At 44.5% G+C, this 19,605-nt stretch overlaps 1 protein-coding gene across 1 annotated transcript in view; it reads right to left on the bottom strand.

The window, feature by feature from the left end:
• The window catches only part of LOC135196548 (zinc finger protein 830-like), a 141,079-nt gene that overhangs the window by 32,117 nt on the left and 89,357 nt on the right, over positions 1-19,605 (bottom strand). The window contains exons 3-4 of the mRNA XM_064223396.1: positions 11,392-11,515; positions 11,202-11,211 (exon numbers count right to left, since the gene is read on the bottom strand). Of these exons, the coding sequence (XP_064079466.1) occupies positions 11,202-11,211; positions 11,392-11,515 (134 nt within the window). The remainder of the gene's footprint in view (positions 1-11,201; positions 11,212-11,391; positions 11,516-19,605) is intronic.

The raw sequence follows: 19,605 nt of genomic DNA, 5'->3' as shown, positions 1-19,605 counted from the left end.
AAGCATGGCAGCATGGTTCTGCCGCGTGATGGGTTCGTTCTTGGTCTCCCATACCTAGAACATCCCTTATTTATATACGCTCTATTTGATTATCCGCTTTATTTAGATTAAGGTCTACTCAGGTTGTCATGCATGCATGTATATCACCTTATGTAGGCTTTTTCTATCCAGACCCTAGTCCAGGTTCTTAGTATCGGCCCCTGACTAGCTTTGAGTGGTAAGACTTGCCTTCGGGTTAGTCGTACACTCCTGGATTTTTTCTCCTGCTATATTCATTTTCTTTCTTTCTTTCATTTTATTTTATTTATTATGTATTTTGTCATTGTTCGTTAGTTAGGCGTCTGGCTTAGCCTAGGTCCTGGCTCATAGAGCCTATACTACCGCTGATCAGTTCGGTTGCTTCCACATAGCTTCTCTCTGATCAGTTGGTTTTAGCCCTGTGGGCCTATATGCTACCGCTTTTCAGTTCAAGTTGCTTCCCGATAGCTTCTCTCTGATCAGTTGGTTGGCCTAGGTTTGGTTACCGTATCTCAGTTTACCGCCTCGTGGTCACTCCGTGATCACGGGACAGCCAGAACAAGAAGCCTGCCCAGTCACCCTTCCCCCCCTCCCGCTCTTCCATAGAGTCGGGCGGGGGTGGGTCGGTCTGCCCATGCTCGCTCCACATACCCGAGCCTGCCTCCCCCTCTCCCCTCAGGCGGTAGGGGCTAGGGAGTCGGGACACCCCCGACCCAGTCTGGTCTCGACCTCTCCGACTTCTCGGTCCGGCCGGGGGTGGTACGTTGTGGGGGTGCCCTGCCTTCCCCCCCTCTGTTACTGCCTTGTCGCTCCGGGTGCTAGCTCGAGCATGTATGTCCTCTCGCCTTAGTCCCTCCTTACTATAGCTCCTCCCTGATCGGAGTCCCTGGTATCCAGCGGAAGGAGCTAGTCCACCCAGCAGAGTGGACCGGAACATACAGTAGTCTCTACTAACCTTACCGTATTGCTGAGTTACTACACTCCGCGTTCACACTGGACCTAGTCCGGTTCGCTTGTGTTTAGGTTTAAGTTATCTATAAGTTTATCTTAGTACCTTAAAACCATCCCCCCCTCCCTTTCATATTTTACCGGATCTCTCCGGGATTATAGCCTATTCAGGCAATGCAGGGAGGGGTTATGCCCAAATTTTTTCCGAGCTCCGGCATGTAACGGAGTTCTTTTGTCCTTTAGTCTGTAAGTGATGCCCTTTAAGATACTCATGTGTCTTCCCTTTCATTACAGGCCACCAACTGTGATCATCCGGGATGTTCCGCTCACTTCAGGACCCATGTGGACACGAACAAGTTTGCCGGTCCCATGCTCCATGCGCGACCTCCGCACGGGGACATCCAGGTCTGGTACCATGAGACGTGTACCATATGTTACGATCTGGGTGGAGCCAGCTTTTGGAAGGCGTAAGTATTCATCTCCAGTAGCTGCTCCGCTTCTTTTTTAGTGCTTAAGTTTTCATCATTTTACTTTAACTTAAGGCATCTAGTTTAAGTTATACTCTAAGTTTTTAGTTTTAAGTGATTCTTAAATCTAAAATACGCCCTCTCTTACAGGCTCCGGCAGTAAGGGATACCGCACTGGCTACCCTGCGGGCCTGGGTCGGAGGTTTTGGCAAGAACGCCGCCAAGGGTCAGCCCTACATCCTCGAGAAGCGGTTAGCACTATTAATCTTTCCCGGAGGCAAGGCGACAGGGTACGTCGACCCAGTAGAGGCGGACCCGACTATTGCCTTCATCCAACAACAGCTGGCGGCCTCCTTAACTGAACAAGACCAGGATATCTCCACGGATGTCGCACCCTGGATATTAATGTTGAACCGATGGTAGGTATAGACGACCTGTTGGGTCGAGGTAGGTAATGTGGGTACCCAAGGGTCGCCCTTGGGTGTGACTGTTTCTTCTACCCCTGCAACCTCTCCATCCTTCCAAGGCTTTACGGGTGATGAATTATATACTCCTCCTGAGGCTTCGGTTAGACCTAAGGTCAAGGCTAAAGTGATGACCTTGACTAAGACGTCATCGTCTTCTTTAAGAAGACGTCCTCGTCTTCTTCCTCACTAAGTCTCCGGTCTCGCAATCTCCCGGCCCCAATCCCGGCCCAGACAGGTCTAAAGCGTCTAGCTGCCGGCTCTAAGTCCCTCGAAAAATAATCCAAGGAGAGATCTCGCACCCCGGCAGAATCACCAGTTCCGCTACCTTTGGTTCCAATTCAGAGCCTCCCCTCCACCTCCGCAGCAGCTCCGGCTTTGGACTCCAATGCTGGCCTGTTGCAACAGGTGGGCGACCTAGTGGGGTCCCTTAAGAGTAGTATGGAACAAATGATCTCTCGCCTGTCGGATAGGATCACTTCCCAGGATTCTATTATAGCCGGGCTAAGAGAAGCCCCTCTAGCCTCTCCCTCACTCTCCAACACTAGTGGAACTCAGCTTCCTCCGTATGACTCACTTCCTGCTTTCTCCATGAACAACCCATGGAGAGTAGCGTCATACGCCCCCATTCCAGGACGGTCTCATCTCCATACCGGAGTTTGGAACTCGAAGAATAGAGGACTTCGAGTTCTAACCCGGAAGGCCTACAGCCTCCTTTCATAGGCTACGCAAGGCTCACGCCTTCGGCTATGGTTCGGGACGATAGGGTACCAAAGGAGACAGTCCTCTATTCTCGAGACCAGGCTCAGAGAGAATGGCTCAGATGTTTAGAGGACATGGATTGTTGTCAACACCAAGATACACCATTTAAAAATCCCTTTACCATTTTCACAATGGATGAGAGTACCCCGCTCCCGTTCCTAACCAAGATAGCAAGGTCGACCATCTCAGCGGCCCAGAAGGGGGAACCCATGCCTCAGTTGAAAGAAGCAGATCCCACATCTCCGTTACTCCCTTCAATTGGAGAATTGTGGGAAGACTTGCCGAATACATTCTCAGCTGGCAAACTCAACGGACTGTGCTATGGTAGCAGTTTGGTGAAAAGCTACCCAGGCTCCAGATAGTCTTATTCAGGCTGAATTTGACTCAAAATCACGACTAGCCAGATCAATCAACTCGATGGCTATGTCTGAGGTACAACCATGGCTTATGGTTCAGAACCAATTTTTAAGCTTATGAAACCAAAGCCCTGACTCAAACGGTGCAGTCAGCTATGTTCGAGTTTGCCACTGCTAGAACGAATTGTAGGAAGCATGTCCTGCTAGAGGCAACCATTCGACATGAGCCGAATAGGTTACTCTCCTCTAACATCTGGGGCGCAGATCTCTTCCCAGAGGCTATGGTTAAGGAAGTCCAGGCAGAGGCTACGAGGTTGAACCAGAGCCTTAAAGACCGTTGGGGCCTTACGGCTAGGAGGAGGCAAGACCTGACACCTAAAGGTAAGGGACAGAGGAAACCCAGACGTTTCCAACCTTACCAAAAGAAGCAACCACGCTTTCCTCAACAAGTTCCAGCAGTGCCGTTAGTGCAGACAGCCCAACCCTCCACTTCTAAGGGTCAATCACAGCCAATTTATGATATCCCCTCAGCCTCAACCCTCCACCTCATACGCCACTCTCCAGCTTACAATCAAGCCTTCGAGAGTCAAGCTTCCAGAAGTATGACCGCTCGGGTAAGGGAGGCAGAGGTAAGCGGTCCTTTCGTGGGAGGAGGATCGGGAGGCCCCTTCAATAGGGAAAGCACTTCAGAGGATGGCCGAGGTGGTTACCAGAACCAATGAAGAACTTCGGTAGGAGGGAGCTGTTTACACTTTCGCCACCGGTGGAACTTCAGCCAGTGGGCTCAGAGCATAGTGGTCAAAAGGGCTGGGGTTTTGGAGCTGGTTGACGAACCCACCTCCAGCCAGACCTTTCCGTCAACTTCCTTCCAAAGAATTGACAGAGTACGCAGAGGACCTCCTTCAGAAAGGAGCTATAGCGAGAGTCAAGAGGTTAAAATTTCAAGGTCGCTTGTTCAGCGTGCCAAAGAAAGGCTCCACAAAAGAAGGGTAATCTTAGACTTGTCCCGCTTAAACTTAGCCATCCGCTGCGACAAGTTCAAGATGCTCACGATCTCACAGGTGCGGACCTTACTTCCCCGTGGGGCCGTCACCACCTCTATCGATCTTACAGACGCCTACTATCATATCCCTATTGCAAGACACTTCCGTCCGTATCTGGGATTCAAGATAGGAGACCAGACATTCTCCTTCAAGGTAGTTCCATTCGGACTCAACGTGGCACCCAGGGTGTTCACGAAGCTAGCGGAAGTGGTAGTGCAACAACTCAGATCGCAAGGGATTATGGTAGTGGCGTATCTCGACGATTGGTTGATCTGGGCCCCACATCAGTCGACGAATGCAACAAGGCTAACACTGAAAGTGATCCAGTTCCTAGAATATCTAGATTCAAGATAAACAAGTCCAAGTCAAGACTCACTCCAGAGTCAAACTTTCAGTGGCTAGGCATTCAATGGAATCTATCCTCCCACACTCTGTCGATTCCATCTACCAAAAGGAAAGAAATAGCGAAGTCAGTCATAACGAACGTCTTAATGAAAGCCAAACTGAAAGACCTAACCAGGATCTGGCGCTCGCGAGCAAATGTCAGGTCCAGGGACAAGCTATCCTCAGTGCCTCTGATTCTAAAGAATCTTCTTCGGCCGTGGGCAAAAGTCAAGAATCTATCAGTGTCAGTACCCCTTCAGTTCCCTCCACCAGGGATCACCCATCCACACAGACGCGTCCTTAAGCGGTCTGGGGAGGGTATTCCCAGGTCAAAAAAAAGGTTCAAGGATTTGGTCACCCCAGTTTCCGTCAGTTCCATATAAACGTACTGGAGGCAATGGCAGTGTTCTTGACTCTAAAAAGGTTACACCCACCAAGTACTCCCACATAAAGCTAGTCCTGGACAGCGCAGTGGTAGTACATTGTATAAACAGAGGAGGCTCCAAGTCACGTCATCTAAATCACGTCATGATAGCCATCTTCTCCCTGGCAGACAAGTTCAGTTGGCATCTTTCCTCCATCACATAGCTGGAGTGAGAAAACGTCATAGCAGACGCCCTATCCCGATCAGTACCCCTAGAGTCGGAATGGTCACTATACAAAAGTTCGTTCCAATGGATCCTTCAAAGAGTCCCAGGGCTACAGGTGGATCTCTTCGCATCCCAAGCGAACCACAAACTACCGTGTTGTTATGTAGCCCCCAACCTGGACCCTCTGGCTTACGCCACGGACGCCCTGGCTCTGGACTGGAACAACTGGGAGAAGATTTACGTCTTCCCCTACCAGTGAATCTCCTTATGAAAGTATTGACAAACTCAGGACATTCAAGGGTCAAGTGGCTCTAGTAGCCCCATGACTGGCCGCCGAAGAGCAATTGGTATCCCCTAAAATTCTGGAACTGGGCCTTCGTCCCCCTTCGATCCCCAGTCCCAAGCTCTCCCAGTCAGTACAAACGAAAGACTGTGTTCGCTTCCTCAGGGATTCTCAAAACCCTAACTTTTATGGATTTCATGAAGTTTGCGGCAAAAAGAGATGCGAATATTGACCCTCAGAATATTCTCTTCCTGGAATCCGATAAAAGGGATTCACTTTGAGGCAGTATGATGCTGCTGTCAAAAAGTTAGCAACCTTCCTGAGAGAGTCAGATATCAGAATCATGACAGTTAATTACAGCTATATCCTTCTTCAGATCCTTATTTGAAAAAAGGTTTAGCAGCTAGCACGATTACGACAAACAAGTCAGCCTTGAAAAAGATATTTCAATTTGGTTTTAACATAGACTTGACGGATACCTACTTCTCGTCTATTCCTAAGGCTGATGCTAGACTTAGGCCTTCTGTGAGGCCTACGTCAGTTTCATGGTTCTTAAACGATGTTCTAAAACTGGCTTCCGAAACCGATAATGACACATGCTCGTTTTATGATGCTCCTAAGAAAAACCCTATTTTTATTAAGCCTAGCTTCAGGAGCAAGAATTTCAGAACTGTCGGCTTTATCCAGAGATCCGGATCATATTCAATTCCTTCCCACGGGGGAAGTCCTACTTTCTCCGGAACGTAGCTTTTTGGCAAAGAATGAAGATCCTTTGATGAGGTGGGAACCTTGGAAGGTACTACCTCTTCCACAAGATGTATCCCTTTGTCCAGTTTCAACCTTACGAGCCTTTCTATCCAGGACCTCCTCATACCTCATCGGGGCCCCACCTCTTTTAAGAAGGAAAAAAGGTGGAACTTTATCCATTAAAGGCATCAGGCACAAATCCTGTACTTTATTAAACAAGCCAATCCTGACTCTTTCCCTCAAAAGCACCTGATGTCAGCAGAGTAGCCACCTCAATTAATTACTTCCAACTATGAACTTCGATGATTTGAAAAAGTATACCGGATGGAAATCGCCGACAGTGTTCAAACGGTCACATACCTTAAGTCCTTGGAAGCTCTGAAATTCCCAGCAGTAGCAGCGGGTAACATAGTTTTCCCCTGACTCTAGCTAAATTGTAGTAGAAGATTCAGTCCTCCTTTCTACCTGCCTCACCCAACAGTTCGTCTATTCCTACCTTGTTCATTGGCATTCACCTTGTGTCTTAGCTGCTTTATGATTGTGTAGTGCCCCTTATTGTCTGGTTAGGGACACTCACAGATGATTACAACATTGATCTCATAGATGTTAACCCCTTATTTTTATGCTAGGGGATACATCATATTACAATGGTTACGGGTTTTGTATATTAAGTCATATACATTCCTGATATATATTTTTATTGTTGCTTAATGTGTTTATCTATTTTTATATTAATTGCTATTATTCTTTTGATGCATATTGTTACACAGATTTCATTGATGACATGTAATCATTGTACCTATATATATGTAAATTACCTTATGTTTATTACATGATTAGTTTTTAAGGGTAATTTAAGCATAGTTTTAATTTTATTTCACTGTGTATATGTATCTTTTTAGCAATTATATTCAGTTCATTTATATTTTATCTTTTATTTGAGACCTATTTTTAAGTTAATTATTATTTTATTACTTTGTTTACTTTATTTACAATCTTGTGCTGTTTCTCTGGTACGATTTCGCGCAAGCGACACGAGCTGAGCCCAGAAAAAGGATTTTGACGTAAGGAAAAATCTATTTCTGGGCGATTGGCTCGTGTCGCCAGCGAAATCCCACCCTACCCATCCCTTTCGCTCAAGATTGTCCCTGCTAACTTCAAGATGGCCGACCAGAGGCGCAGCAGTCGGCAGCATGGGATTGGAGTAGTATAGTACGAGCTGCTCACTCTGTGGGACGGCTCCCCTCTTGGAGGGTTTTGTAGTGGGAGATTTTCTATTGGCATTTGGCTCGTGGTAGTGGTCTCACTCGCCTAGTGTTCATACCGACACCTCCTAGAGGGTGAGCGAGTCAGTTTATACTGACCTTTTTCTTTATTTTATTTATTCTCTGGTATGTGTTAGTACATTTACCCTATAAAATAATAGATTAAAGGATATTTCGCTGGCGACACGAGCCAATCGCCCAGAAAATAGATTTTTTCCTTACGTCAAAATCCTTTATTGTAAAGCTGATAAGTCAAAACACCTAAAATGATTATCAGTTCAATTAAGAGGTGATTATTACCACCTGTACTACAAGGTATGTACAGTAATACAGTAATGCAACTTTCCACATCAACTACTCAAATCCTTCATTCCATGTGAATTCAAATAGGAATATGTACGTAATGAATAATAGTAAAAAAAAGTGTGAAATCATCTTCTCGGGTCAAGAAAATCAACAATTACTGTATGTGCACAACTTTTCTATGTCAAACGAGGCCTTTATTAACTTGATAAGTTTGTCTCTCCAGCCTTAATACATGAGACAACTTGGGTAAAAAAAAAAAAAAGATGACAAAACACAGCCTGTTTTTCCTGTTAGGTACCAGTAGCTAAAGAATTACTAAGTAATCTACAGGCAATTCCTAAAATTGCTGTAGCTTAGTGGGAGTTAGCATATTGGTTGTTTGTCTTGCTGATTAATGTGTATCCAAAATTGCTGAATCTTGGCAGATGTCTTTTGGTGGCTTTGCAAACCATTTCATTGGTGAAATAATCTTCTTGAGTAAAAAAAACTTTTTCTCAAAAGTATTCATTACATTTACAAGGGCTTCTCCTATAACCATTTTTTTCTTTTTTTGGCCTACATCACTACGTACTCTGAGGTAGTAAACTAGTATTCGGCCAATCTATCCTATGATCATGACTGTGGCCAAGGAAGTTTGTGAAAGAGTGGAAGATAGGAGCAGCTACGTGTGTAAGTGTTTACATAATAAAAATATGGAATGTTAGTCCATATATATAAAAGATTGCTTGCAGGAATGTGATCAAGGAACTAGAGACGCTAAAGATGACGTATACAATAAAAGTAGGCTAAGATAACATGCCGTCACCTGTAGTCATTCAATTGTTTATAAACCTTAGTCCAAGCTCCCTGCTTGAGACAACTACCCCGGCCTATAATTCAAACGGCCTACGTGATCTGTAGCGTGTCTCATTTTGATTGTATGTTCGTATGAAACTATGTCATTTGTATGTATGTTCATATGTTCGAACTACTGTCTGTTCCTTCATAACTTGTAACAGAGATGGTAGACAGGATAACAGAGTTAGCTATCGTCCATTAGAAGACCTGTACCTCTTTAGCCTAAGCTTTATCATGTATAGGAATAGGATTAGCCATCATCATTGGCAGAAGCGATCAAGCTATCGTTATTAAGAAGACTTGTACAATCATATCTGATCTTCACCATGTAAAACTTCAGAAGAATATATCTCTATTTTTATACTTCGTGTTTTCTACAAGAACCTCCTCACTGAACCATGAGTTTAACACATCGTCGTAATAACCAACAAGATAATACCGACTTCGTAAGTGATCTACAAACCCCAAAACACTCTATTGAAGATGGAAGTGCAATACCAACCGACTTAGCGTATAGATTATCGCAAGTCTAACATTACCTCATAGGCGCCTTTATCATACAAGGCCACAAGCCCTAATACGTGGAACATTGGTACTCTAACAGGAAGACTGTGTACAGGAGACTAGTGAAAAGTTGTGGAACTAGAGAGATAGGAAATGGGTATAAGCTCTATTACAGCAGGTGGAAGACCAGAAAAGGAGGTACAGAGAGAAAAACAGGGTTGGTGTGAAAAAGGTGGTAGCCCCCCAAGCTAAAAGCACAGTCGTATGATGATGTGTTAATGAGCTGGGGGGACAAAGGAAGGATTAAAGAAGATGATGAAGCTATCAAGGCTAGAAATAAGAGCACCAAAGATATAACACACATCAAACAAATAAGAATCAAGAGGGTGTGTGCTTAGAAAGGAGGAAGACATTGTGAAGAGATGGAAAGAATACTTCGAACAGTTGTTAAATGAAGAACAAAATAATAGACTAATAAGAGAGGATGGGCAAGTGAACATTGGCATGGTAATGAGGTTTTCTAGGCAAGAGGTACTAAATGCACTGAAGAAGTGAAGAATGGGAAGGCAACCGGACCAGACATGATCCCGGTGGAGGCATGGAAAGCATTAGGAGATGAAGGAGTGGATATACTGTACGATCTTATGATAAAGATCCTTGAACAGGAAAGATACCAAATGAGTGGCGTGGGAGTATATTGATCCCAATTTTTAAAGGGAAAGGCGATGTCCAAGATGTGGTAATTATAGGGGCATTAAATTGATGTCCCACACTTTGAGATACTGGAAAGGATGATAGATGCTAGACTGAGAGAAGAAGTACAATAGGTAAAGAGCAGATGGGATTTATGAGGGAAGGGGAAGGAACAACAGATGGTATATTTTGTCTGAGGCAAATAATGGAGAAATTCGGGGAAAGACAAGGGACCTACATATGGTATTCATTGACCTTGAAAAGGCTTATGACCAGAGTCCCGAGACAAGAGGTATGAGGAGCCTGAGGGAGAAGATGGTGCCAGAGAAGTATGTGCGATTGATACAAAGAGATGTACCGGAATGTATTTACCAGAGTGAGGAGCAGTGTTGGGGAGACAGAAGGTTTTTGAGGTGAGAGTAGGATTACACCAGGGGTCGGCTCTGAGCCCATTTATCTTTAACATAGTGATGGTGTTATAATAGAGGAAGTAAGGGAGACAGTACCATGGAACATATTGTATGCGGATGATATTGTTCTGTGTGCAGAGAGCTGGGAAGAATCTGGAAGTGAAATTGGAAAGATGGAGACAAGTACTGGAGGACAGAGGAATGAGAATAAGTAGATCCAAAGACAGAATATATGTGTACCACCACTGAGGGGGATGATAGAGAAAGTATTCAGCTTGTGGAGAGCAATAAGGAGAGTTGATAAGTTTAAGTATTTGGGATCTTTTGTTAACGCTGGAGGAAGTATGGAAGAAGAAGTAAAACATCGGTACAGGCAGGCTGGAACAACTGGAGAGCATCGGGAGTTCTTTGTGACAAAAGAGTGCCGCTTAGGTTAAAAGGAAAATTTCACAAGACGGTGGTAAGAACAGCAATGCTGTATGGTACGGAAACAGCAAGCATGAGAAAAGCAGAGCAGAAGAAGATGGATGTGGCAGAAATGAGAATGCTTAGGTGGATGTCTGGGGTAACAAGAGTGGATAGGATCAGAAATGACTACATAAAGGGGGTCAACTAAGGTGGTGGAAGTATCAAAGAAAGTGCAGGAGGGGAGGCTGAATGGTATGGACACCTGTTGAGGAGATATGAGGACCACTGCTGGGACACATCTATGGGAGTGGAGGTGCAAGGAAGAAGAAAGAGAGGGAGACCAAGAAAGAGATGGAAGGACTGTGTGAGAGGAGATTTACATGAGAAGGGAATTGATGAGGCAGAAGCGCAAGATAGAAATAGATGGAAACGGCTCATCCGAAACGGCGACCCCATATAAAAATGGGAAAAAGCTGGGAAGAAGAGAAGACAGCAGGTTACGAGGGGGAAGAAATAGAGTTGGAATTATAGTAAGTAACAATTGGAAGAAAAAAGTGGTAGAAGTAAAGAGAGTTAATGATAGGCTTTTTAAACTCCAATACAGTAAAACATTGGTCCCCAATTTTTGTGCGGGGGATGGATACCAGATCCCCCAAATTGATAAAAAAAAAACTGGAATTTGTTGATATTTCTCATAGAAAAAATACTCCAATTACCCTAATTTTCCTGCAAATAATGGGCACATAAGGTCCGTAGAGAAATTTTGGTTACGTTTATCTATTGGCAGCATTCATTAATGTCTAAATGCATGACTTGCATAAAAAATATAAAGATTTAAAGACAATAAACTATTTAACATATACAGTATAAGAAACTGAAGATGAAGAAAAAGCTTAGAAAACAAACCTTTTGGCTTTCCATTTGTAGAACTAAAAGCCCCCTTCTTCGCATCTGAAGTCGGAGGCGACGCAGGTCGTTTCTTATCAACATTAACATCTGCATGGTTACTTTTGGCTGCTTGAGAGTTGATCTGCAAAACATGACATGACATTACCTGATTCAGTTCAAATATCAATTCCTAAATCCTAATCACAAGCCGTCTATCACATACATAAAGTTTGGCAGGCTTGGATAATGGCAATCCGGTTTTATGGCACTTGTCTAGCGCCATAAAATCTGTGATTTATGGGAACATAACGCAGTAAGTTTAGGTTATCAGCGCCGATATTAAACCTTGCTAAGGGCAATGAATTGGCATATTTATCAGTTCAAAATGACACATTTATAGATACCTTTATTTTTTCTATGTAGTATACAAATCATAAGTCTTTCAACATCTTCCTTAGTGCAAGCTGGACTGGTCTTGAAGTTTGGAAATAATGGTCTTCAAATTTTGCAGTCTCTCATGAGAGATTATGGGTAATCACACAAGCATACTTCTGCCAAGTTCAGCTTTTCCTTCAGCAGCAGGCAATTGCAGGGTGGTTAGATGTGGGTTTATGATAAAGACACTGTTTGTTTTTTTTTCTTAAGAGGATATAAACCCTCTTCTCCTCAAGGAAACAAGGAGACCTACCCCTTACCGCAAGAATTCCTCAAGATCATGGCAGGTGTTTATAATCCCATCCGAAATGTCAGCTTCCTTGCCACATAAGTGAGCAAGGGTAGGGTGATACCTGTAACCTTCTGTTTAACCTAGCATATGTAATTTCTCAGAAAACAGGGCCCCATACTAGTGTCGGGCATGTTCTTACCTCTGGGGAAAAATGGAATTTCCATCTCTCCCTTCTTGCTAAGGAGAAGACGAAGGATGCATGGATGTATGTATCTAGGGAAAAAGCCTAGGCACTGGGGTAAGGAGGCCTTCAGAGCCAAAATGAAGAGTAATAAATTATATTATGGTAATGAATTAGTGAAAGAAAAGATTAATAAAATGAGTTGATGTGATCGATAAATAAAATATATATATGAAGTCTAATGAATGGCATGATATATTACGTATATATTAAAAAAAATCTTCAATAAAAATCTGTATGTTGTGATATATATGTATATTTAAGAAAAATTAAAATGCAATAAAAATTTGTATACACTTTAAAAGAGAGAAGATAGCAGAAATATATGCTTCATCTACCAAAACATTCGAGACGGATTTACCTGGAAATAACTCTCTCTCTTTGCTTAAAATATCTGAGGCAAACCATCAGAACGCACTCCACTGTTAGTATTTTGTTACAATAAGCACAATCTGGAGGGCTGCTTCCTTCTAAAATAAATTGATGGGTTAATGGAGTGTCCCCAATCTTTAATCTGATTATATAACCTCTGTTTCATCTGTCAAGCTGGAAATGACGAAGGCCACAGCAATAGTACACTATTTCTAATATTTCTATTTTTTTATATTTTCCCAGAAGAGAAGTCCCACCTTTCTTGCCATTTACTTAAAACAAAAGACCTAACGACCTTCCCGGTCAATATGGGCACTTTTCTGAAAGTTGTTTCTGATAAAATACTAACAGCTTTTGCTTCCCTGTCTGCCATCTTGTTCTGCAAACTCCCACGTGAGAAGAGACCCGAACAGAAAAGAAACTGATTTATGCAGATAATATACAGGCGCCCGCGGTTAGCAATGATCGGTTTTACAGCTGTCGTCAAAATGATATTGTTATGATACAATAAAGTTTTGTACATATTTACCCGGCAGATATATACTTAGCTATAGTCTCCAACGTCCCAACAGAATTTCAAATTTCGCGGCACACGCTACAGGTAGGTCAGGTGATCTACCCTCCCACCGCTGGGTGGCGGGACTAGGAACCATTCCTGTTTCCTAATCAGATTTTCTCTTCCACCTGTCTCCTGAGGGGAGGCTCGGCGGGCCATTAATCGTATATATCTGCCGGGTAAGTATGTACAAAACTTATTGTATCATAACAATATCATTTTTGTACATGCAACTTCCCCGGCAGATATATACTTAGCTGATTGGCACCCTTGGTGGAGGGTAAGAGACAGCTAAATACTATATATAACAAAACAGGAAAACAACAGATGTAGGTTATAAAGAAAAAACCTTGGTTCCTACCTGAATGGGCAGAAGACTTCATGGATACTGTCTATGAGTCTGCTTGCCTCAAGAGCTTCGGCGAGGATGAGACATGTGACCGATAGCCCTTCTGGATCGTGTCAATGGGGGCTGACTCACTTACTTGACATCATATCAATGGGGACTCGCCCTCTTACATGAAAGAGCTTTAGGTATCAATATACAACAAGGAGCACAAAACCAATCCCGACCACCTGACCAACTCTAACCCATGTTAGAGCTAACAAGCAATTGAAAGGGGTTACTCCTTAACCCTCTTTCAAACAAATATAAAAACATAACACCATTAAACTAAACTAACAAGGATTAGTCTCAGCTCCCTGTCCCAGCACTGAAACTGCAGATATGTAGGGTCCCAACGAGAAGCACTTATCGTAAGTCACTCTCACGTCTCTCAAGTAGAGAGAAGCAAACACTGAGTTGCATCTCCAGGATGTAGAGGCTACAATATTGTTCAGCGACATATTCTTCTGAAACGCCAGAGGTGTCGCAATGGCCCTTACTTCATGTGCTTTAACTCTAAGGAGTTTAAACTGTTCCTCATCGCACTTCACATGCGCCTGTTATGACGTTCCTCATAAAGAACACTAAGCGCTTTCTTAGAAATGGTTTTGTTTCTGGGATCTCTGACAGAACACCAGAGACGTTTAGGTTGCCCTTAATCTTCTTTTCCATTCTTTCCAGGTAGAATTTTAAGGTCCTGACAGGGCACAGAGATCTCTCTATCTCTCTTCCCACTAAGGGTGAGAGCATTTCGACCACAAATCTTCAAGGCCAGGGTTTAGAGGAATTCTCGTTCTTCGCTAAGAAGAAAAGTTTTAAACAAGCAGATTGGCGACTCTCCTTTAAACCCTACTCTAGCATCCAGAGCCTGAAGCTTGCTAACTCTTCTAGCAGTCGCCAGCGCTAAAAGAAACAGACTTTCTAGTCAGGTCCCTGAGGAGACGCCTGTTGAGGGGGTTCGAACTTGTACGATACTAGGAACCTGAGAACCACATCTAAGTTTTCCAACTAGGGGGTCTAGAGTACTACTTTTAGTCGTCTCAAAAAGTATCTGATAAGATTATGCAGATCTTATCCTCCGCGATATTCAGGTCCCTGTTCCTGAACACTGCGGATAGCATGCTACAATAACCTTTAATCGTAGAAACATCTAAGCTGCATTCTTCTCTTAAAAAGCCAAAAGAAGAATCAGCAATAATGGTCACAGAAGTATTGGATGAGGATAGTTTCTTTGTCCTGCACCATCTCCGAAACACTTCCCACTTCGACTGGTAGACTCGCAAGGTTGATGACCTGCAGGCTCTGGCGATCGCGCTAGCAGCCTTGCGCGAAAAGCCTCTCGCTCTGACAAATCTCCCGATAGTCTGAAGGTGGTCAGGCAGAGAGCGGGGGGAGGTTTTAGTAAAACCTGTCACAGTGGGGTTGTCTGAGGAGATCTCTCCTGAGTGGAAGAGATCTGGGGAAGTCCACCGTCCATACCAGTACCTCTGTAAACCATTCCTGAGCGGGCCAAAGGGAGCAACCAGAGTTTAGTTTTCGTTCCTGTTGAGGGGACGAACTTTCACAATACTTCCCCCAAAATCTTGAATGGGGAAACGCGTAGCCGTGTCTATCCCTGTCCGTCTAGAGAAGGAGTGCGTCTACCGTTATTGCTCTTGGATCCGAAATGGAGACAAAAGTTGTCCAGTCTCTTGTTCTAATTCGTGGCAAAAAAAAAAAAGGTCTATGTGTGGTCTGCCCCCAAAGGCTCTACAACATCTGGCAAACGTCTTGATGGAGAGTCCATTCTGTGGGGAGGACTTTATCTCTCCTGCTCAGCAGGTCCGCCCTTATGTTCTTCTCTCCCTGAACAAATCTGGTGAGAAGTGTAATTTCTCTCTCCTCTGCCCACAGCAACCAGTCTCTTGCTGTTTCGTACAGGGAGACGTAATGAGTCCCTCCCTGTTTCCTTATATATGCCAGAGCCGTGGTGTTGTCAGAGTTGACCTGGACCACCGAGCCTCTGACTTCTGGTTCGAAACTCCTCAGGGCCAGGAAGACTGTATTCAACTCCTTGTTTGATGTGCCAGTTCACCTGGTCCCCCTTCCAGGTGCCTGACACTTCTTTTCGCCCCTAGTGTTGCTCCCATCCCGACTCTGAGGCTTCCGAGAACGACACTAGGTGTGGTTCCGGCTTTTAGAAGAGACAAGCCCTTGTTCATTCTGAGTGGGAAAAACCACCAACTCAGCTCCTTTTACCCATTCCAGGCTCGGGAAGGAGTCCGCAGCGAAGTTCTTGGTACACTCGAACTAAGTCTACACTGTAGTTCGTAACTGACCCGGCCGCTCTGACAAAGCTGCCGACTGACTGCGTTTGGTATCGAGGTAAGTTGTCCAAGAATCCGAGCAAGTCCACGTGACCTTCGCCTTTGAAGGGTTATGCCGAGACCATAAAAAACGTATAGTTATTTGTCCCACCGATGCCGGACGGCGAGGTGATGATTCTGTTAAGGCATGTGCCCCAACAGGTGAAAGTCAATTGCCTTCTAGAGACCGAGGGTCCTGATGGCAAGATTCTCATAGCAGTTGAATCTCAGCTAAAGAGAAACAACACTATGTTCCGTAGAAGACGAAGGAGGACAGAGAATGCAACGTACTTCTTCACATACGAATCGAGAGAAAAATTCTCAAGATTCTGAACCTGTGCTTACTAATGACTGAAAACGCTAACCTCTATTTCATTGCTGTCCGGTGAAAAGTCGTAATTGCTATGAAAGCGGGGCGTTTTTCGGTAATGAAAAACCCTGGGAAGTACTGCCTGCAGAACTGCTTCTCATGGGTTGAACATTTGGAAGCAGAGCTGTCAGGCCTGGAATAGGCGATGTCTTCCAATACATCTGTTAACTCGGGGTGAACAATGAACAATTGCACACCTACGAATGCGAGATATTTTGAAGACAAACTCCGATGTCTGAAGAAAAAACATTCCGCATTACCGCAGTGCAATCCAGCAGTAGACTAGTACAGACTTCTGCTACAGTGCGGTGAACAGAAAAATGATATTGTTATAATACAATAAAGTTTCATACATACTTACCTGGCAGATATATACATAGCTAAGACTCCGTCGTCCCCGACAGAAATTCAAATTTCGCGCCACTCGCTACCGGTAGGTCAGGTGATCTACCTGCCTGCCCTGGGCGGCAGGACTAGGAACCATTCCGTTTTCTATCATATTTTCTCTCTTCCACCTGTCTCCTGCGGGAGGCTGGGTGGGCCTTATTAATCGTATATATCTGCCAGGTAAGTATGTATGAAACTTTATTGTATTATAACAATATCATTTTCATACAATGAACTTACCTGTCAGATATATACATAGCTGATTGGCACCCTTTGGTGGAGGGTCAGAGACAGCTAATATGAATAGACAGGTAAACACACATATGTTGTAGGTATAAAAGAAAAAACCTTGGTTCCTACCTGATAGCTGGTAGACTTTCGTGGCTGTAGCCCGGTAGTCTGCATCACCTCAAGACTTTAGCGAGATATTAGATCTATGGCTAGAGTTCTTGTGGGTCTGTCGATGGGTATAAGAACCGCTTACTCGGCAGAGCCTAAAAGGACTTTGTCAATGGGTACTGGACCACTTCTATGACAACACACCTTGTGAAGGAACTCATTACAGACAACCCATAGCTCGAAACGAAAAACGCATTCATACAAAAATTCTCAAAAAAAAATATTTTAATACTCCCCTAAAAGATATCACAAGAGTTCCTTACTGAACAACAGTGACTGGCCGCCAGTGCAGCACCGAGCCCTCTTTGTCAGCAGAAATCTAGAACATATCTAGTAGAAGGTATGTACAAATTTAAGGATTGGTGTTTGCTTCCGTACCCAGTATTGTATCAGCCGATACAAAAGGTCCCCAGAGAAAAACATTTTCTCGTAGGTCACGCGAACCGTCTTTAAGATAGTGAGATGCAAAAACTGAATTGCACCTCCAATATGTCGTGTCAATGATTTTCTTTAACGACATATTCTTCTGAAAGAGAGAGACGTCGCCACTGCTCTAACTTCATGGGCTTTTACTTCCAGTTCCAAGATCTCCTTAAGAAAAACTGAAGAGGGCGAAGATGTAGTCTTCCTAGAGGAAAGAACTGTTCGAGCGAGGAAAGGGTGCCTAGCAGGCTTAACCATTCCCTCGCCGAAGTCCGTTCTTTCCCTAAGAAGAGAGAGACTTTTTCCAAGCCTCTCACGATTCTCTCTTGCAAAGGAAATACCTCGAAAACCCCGAGAATCCATCTGAATCCCCATAGACCAGTTTCTGTCTGGGAATCAGCTGTGACTTCTCGAGGTTCACGAGTAGTCCCAACGCCTTTATCAGGTCTAGGGTCAAAGAAAGGTCCTCCAAACACTGTCTCTCTGTTCTGGCCCTGATGAGCCAATCGTCCAAATAGAGAGATGTTGACGCCTTTGAGGTGAAGAAACCTCGCCACATTCCTCATCAGGTTTGTGAAGACCTGAGGAGCTGTGGACAGGCCGAAAACACAAGGCCCTGAACTGAAAGATCCTTCCCCCCGTCATGAAACGGAGGTACTTCTTCGACGAAGGGTGAATCGTGACATGAAAATAGGCGTCTGGAGATCCAGCGACACCATCCAATCTCCTTGACGTAAATGCCGCCAGGACTGAGGCCGAAGTCTCCATAGAGAACTTCTCCTTTAGAACAGACTTGTTCAGAGCGCTGACATCTAGAAACTGGTCTCCAGCCCCCCGAGGCTTTCGCAACCAGGAAAAGCAGATTGTAAAACCCCGGAGAGTTTTGCTCTAGAACCAATTCTATAGCTCTTTTGTCCCACATTTGATTCACCATCAGACGAAGAGTATCCCTCAGTACAGGGTCCCCCTGTATCTGGCTGACAGTTCCCGCGGATGGTCGTTAGGGGAGGACTGTCTTGGAAGGGGATAAGATATCCCTTCTGATTATGGACATGGAAGAGGCGTCCGAGTTTATGAGTGACCAGGCTTCTGCAAATTCGAGAAGCCTGGCCCCCACTGGTGTTTGGAGGCTGTCTGTCTCACTTCCCTTTCTTAAAGGGACGGGAAGGAGCCTTACCTCTCCTCTCAAGACCTCTTCTCTTAGAGGTAGCTCTGGAGAGAGGGCCTCCTCGAAAGGGCTGAACCGTAGAAGTCGGTCCTTTCTTGTCAACTGAAACAAGTGGTCTCTTCTTCCTTTGCAGTTTGCAGGGAGAAATCCTGAGTCGCCTTCTCAGTCAGTTGATCGAGAAATGTCCTTCACTAACTGAGAAGGAAACAGAAGTCATACATGGGGAGCGAAAACCAGGGCTGCTCTCTGTGGAGGGGAGAAACTGCCTTGGTTAGGATGGAACTAAAAATACTCCTCTTCTTAAGGAGTACTGCTCCGAAAGAGAGGAGATTTCTCCTGATCCGTCTTGTACCGCCTTGTCAATACAAGCAAGAATACTCAGAATGACTTCGGGGTCTAGACCATCCGAGTCATTGAGCTTTCTTAGCCAATCACCCCAATGGGACCAGTCTAGGAAATTAAACCACTTCCAAAATATGGAAGAGTCCCTTGAGGAGATGATCCGTCTCCGAAATCGCCCAAGACACGCGAGCTCCATTCAAAGCGTGTCTCCTTGACAATCAACCAAGGTTGAAAAGTCCGCTTCGGCTGCCCGCTGGGAGAGAAAGGCCCATGTTCTCCCCAGTTCGGTACAGAAACCTCTCTTGCCAGAAAGTATGGCTGGAGGCATACAGAAGGTGGTTCTGCCCAGATCCTTCTTAGACAACTCCATTTGTCTAAGGACTGAAGCGCTCTCTTCATAGAGATCGTAGGTCTCATCTTCAAGACCGACGAAGACTTAGGCACAATCGCACTCGAAAACAGTGATCGAGGCGAAGGAGGAGCGGCAGGAGTTAAAGAATCTCCGTATTCCCGTAAAAGAAGGTCAGTCAGAACTTTATAGTTCGAGACTCCTTCTCTACCGTCACCCTCTTCTTCC

The sequence above is a fragment of the Macrobrachium nipponense genome, chromosome 18 (genome assembly GCF_015104395.2).
Source record: "Macrobrachium nipponense isolate FS-2020 chromosome 18, ASM1510439v2, whole genome shotgun sequence".
NCBI lineage: Eukaryota > Metazoa > Arthropoda > Malacostraca > Decapoda > Palaemonidae > Macrobrachium > Macrobrachium nipponense.
Note: the sequence above shows the minus strand (reverse complement) of the source record. Positions and strands in the feature narration are given on the sequence as shown.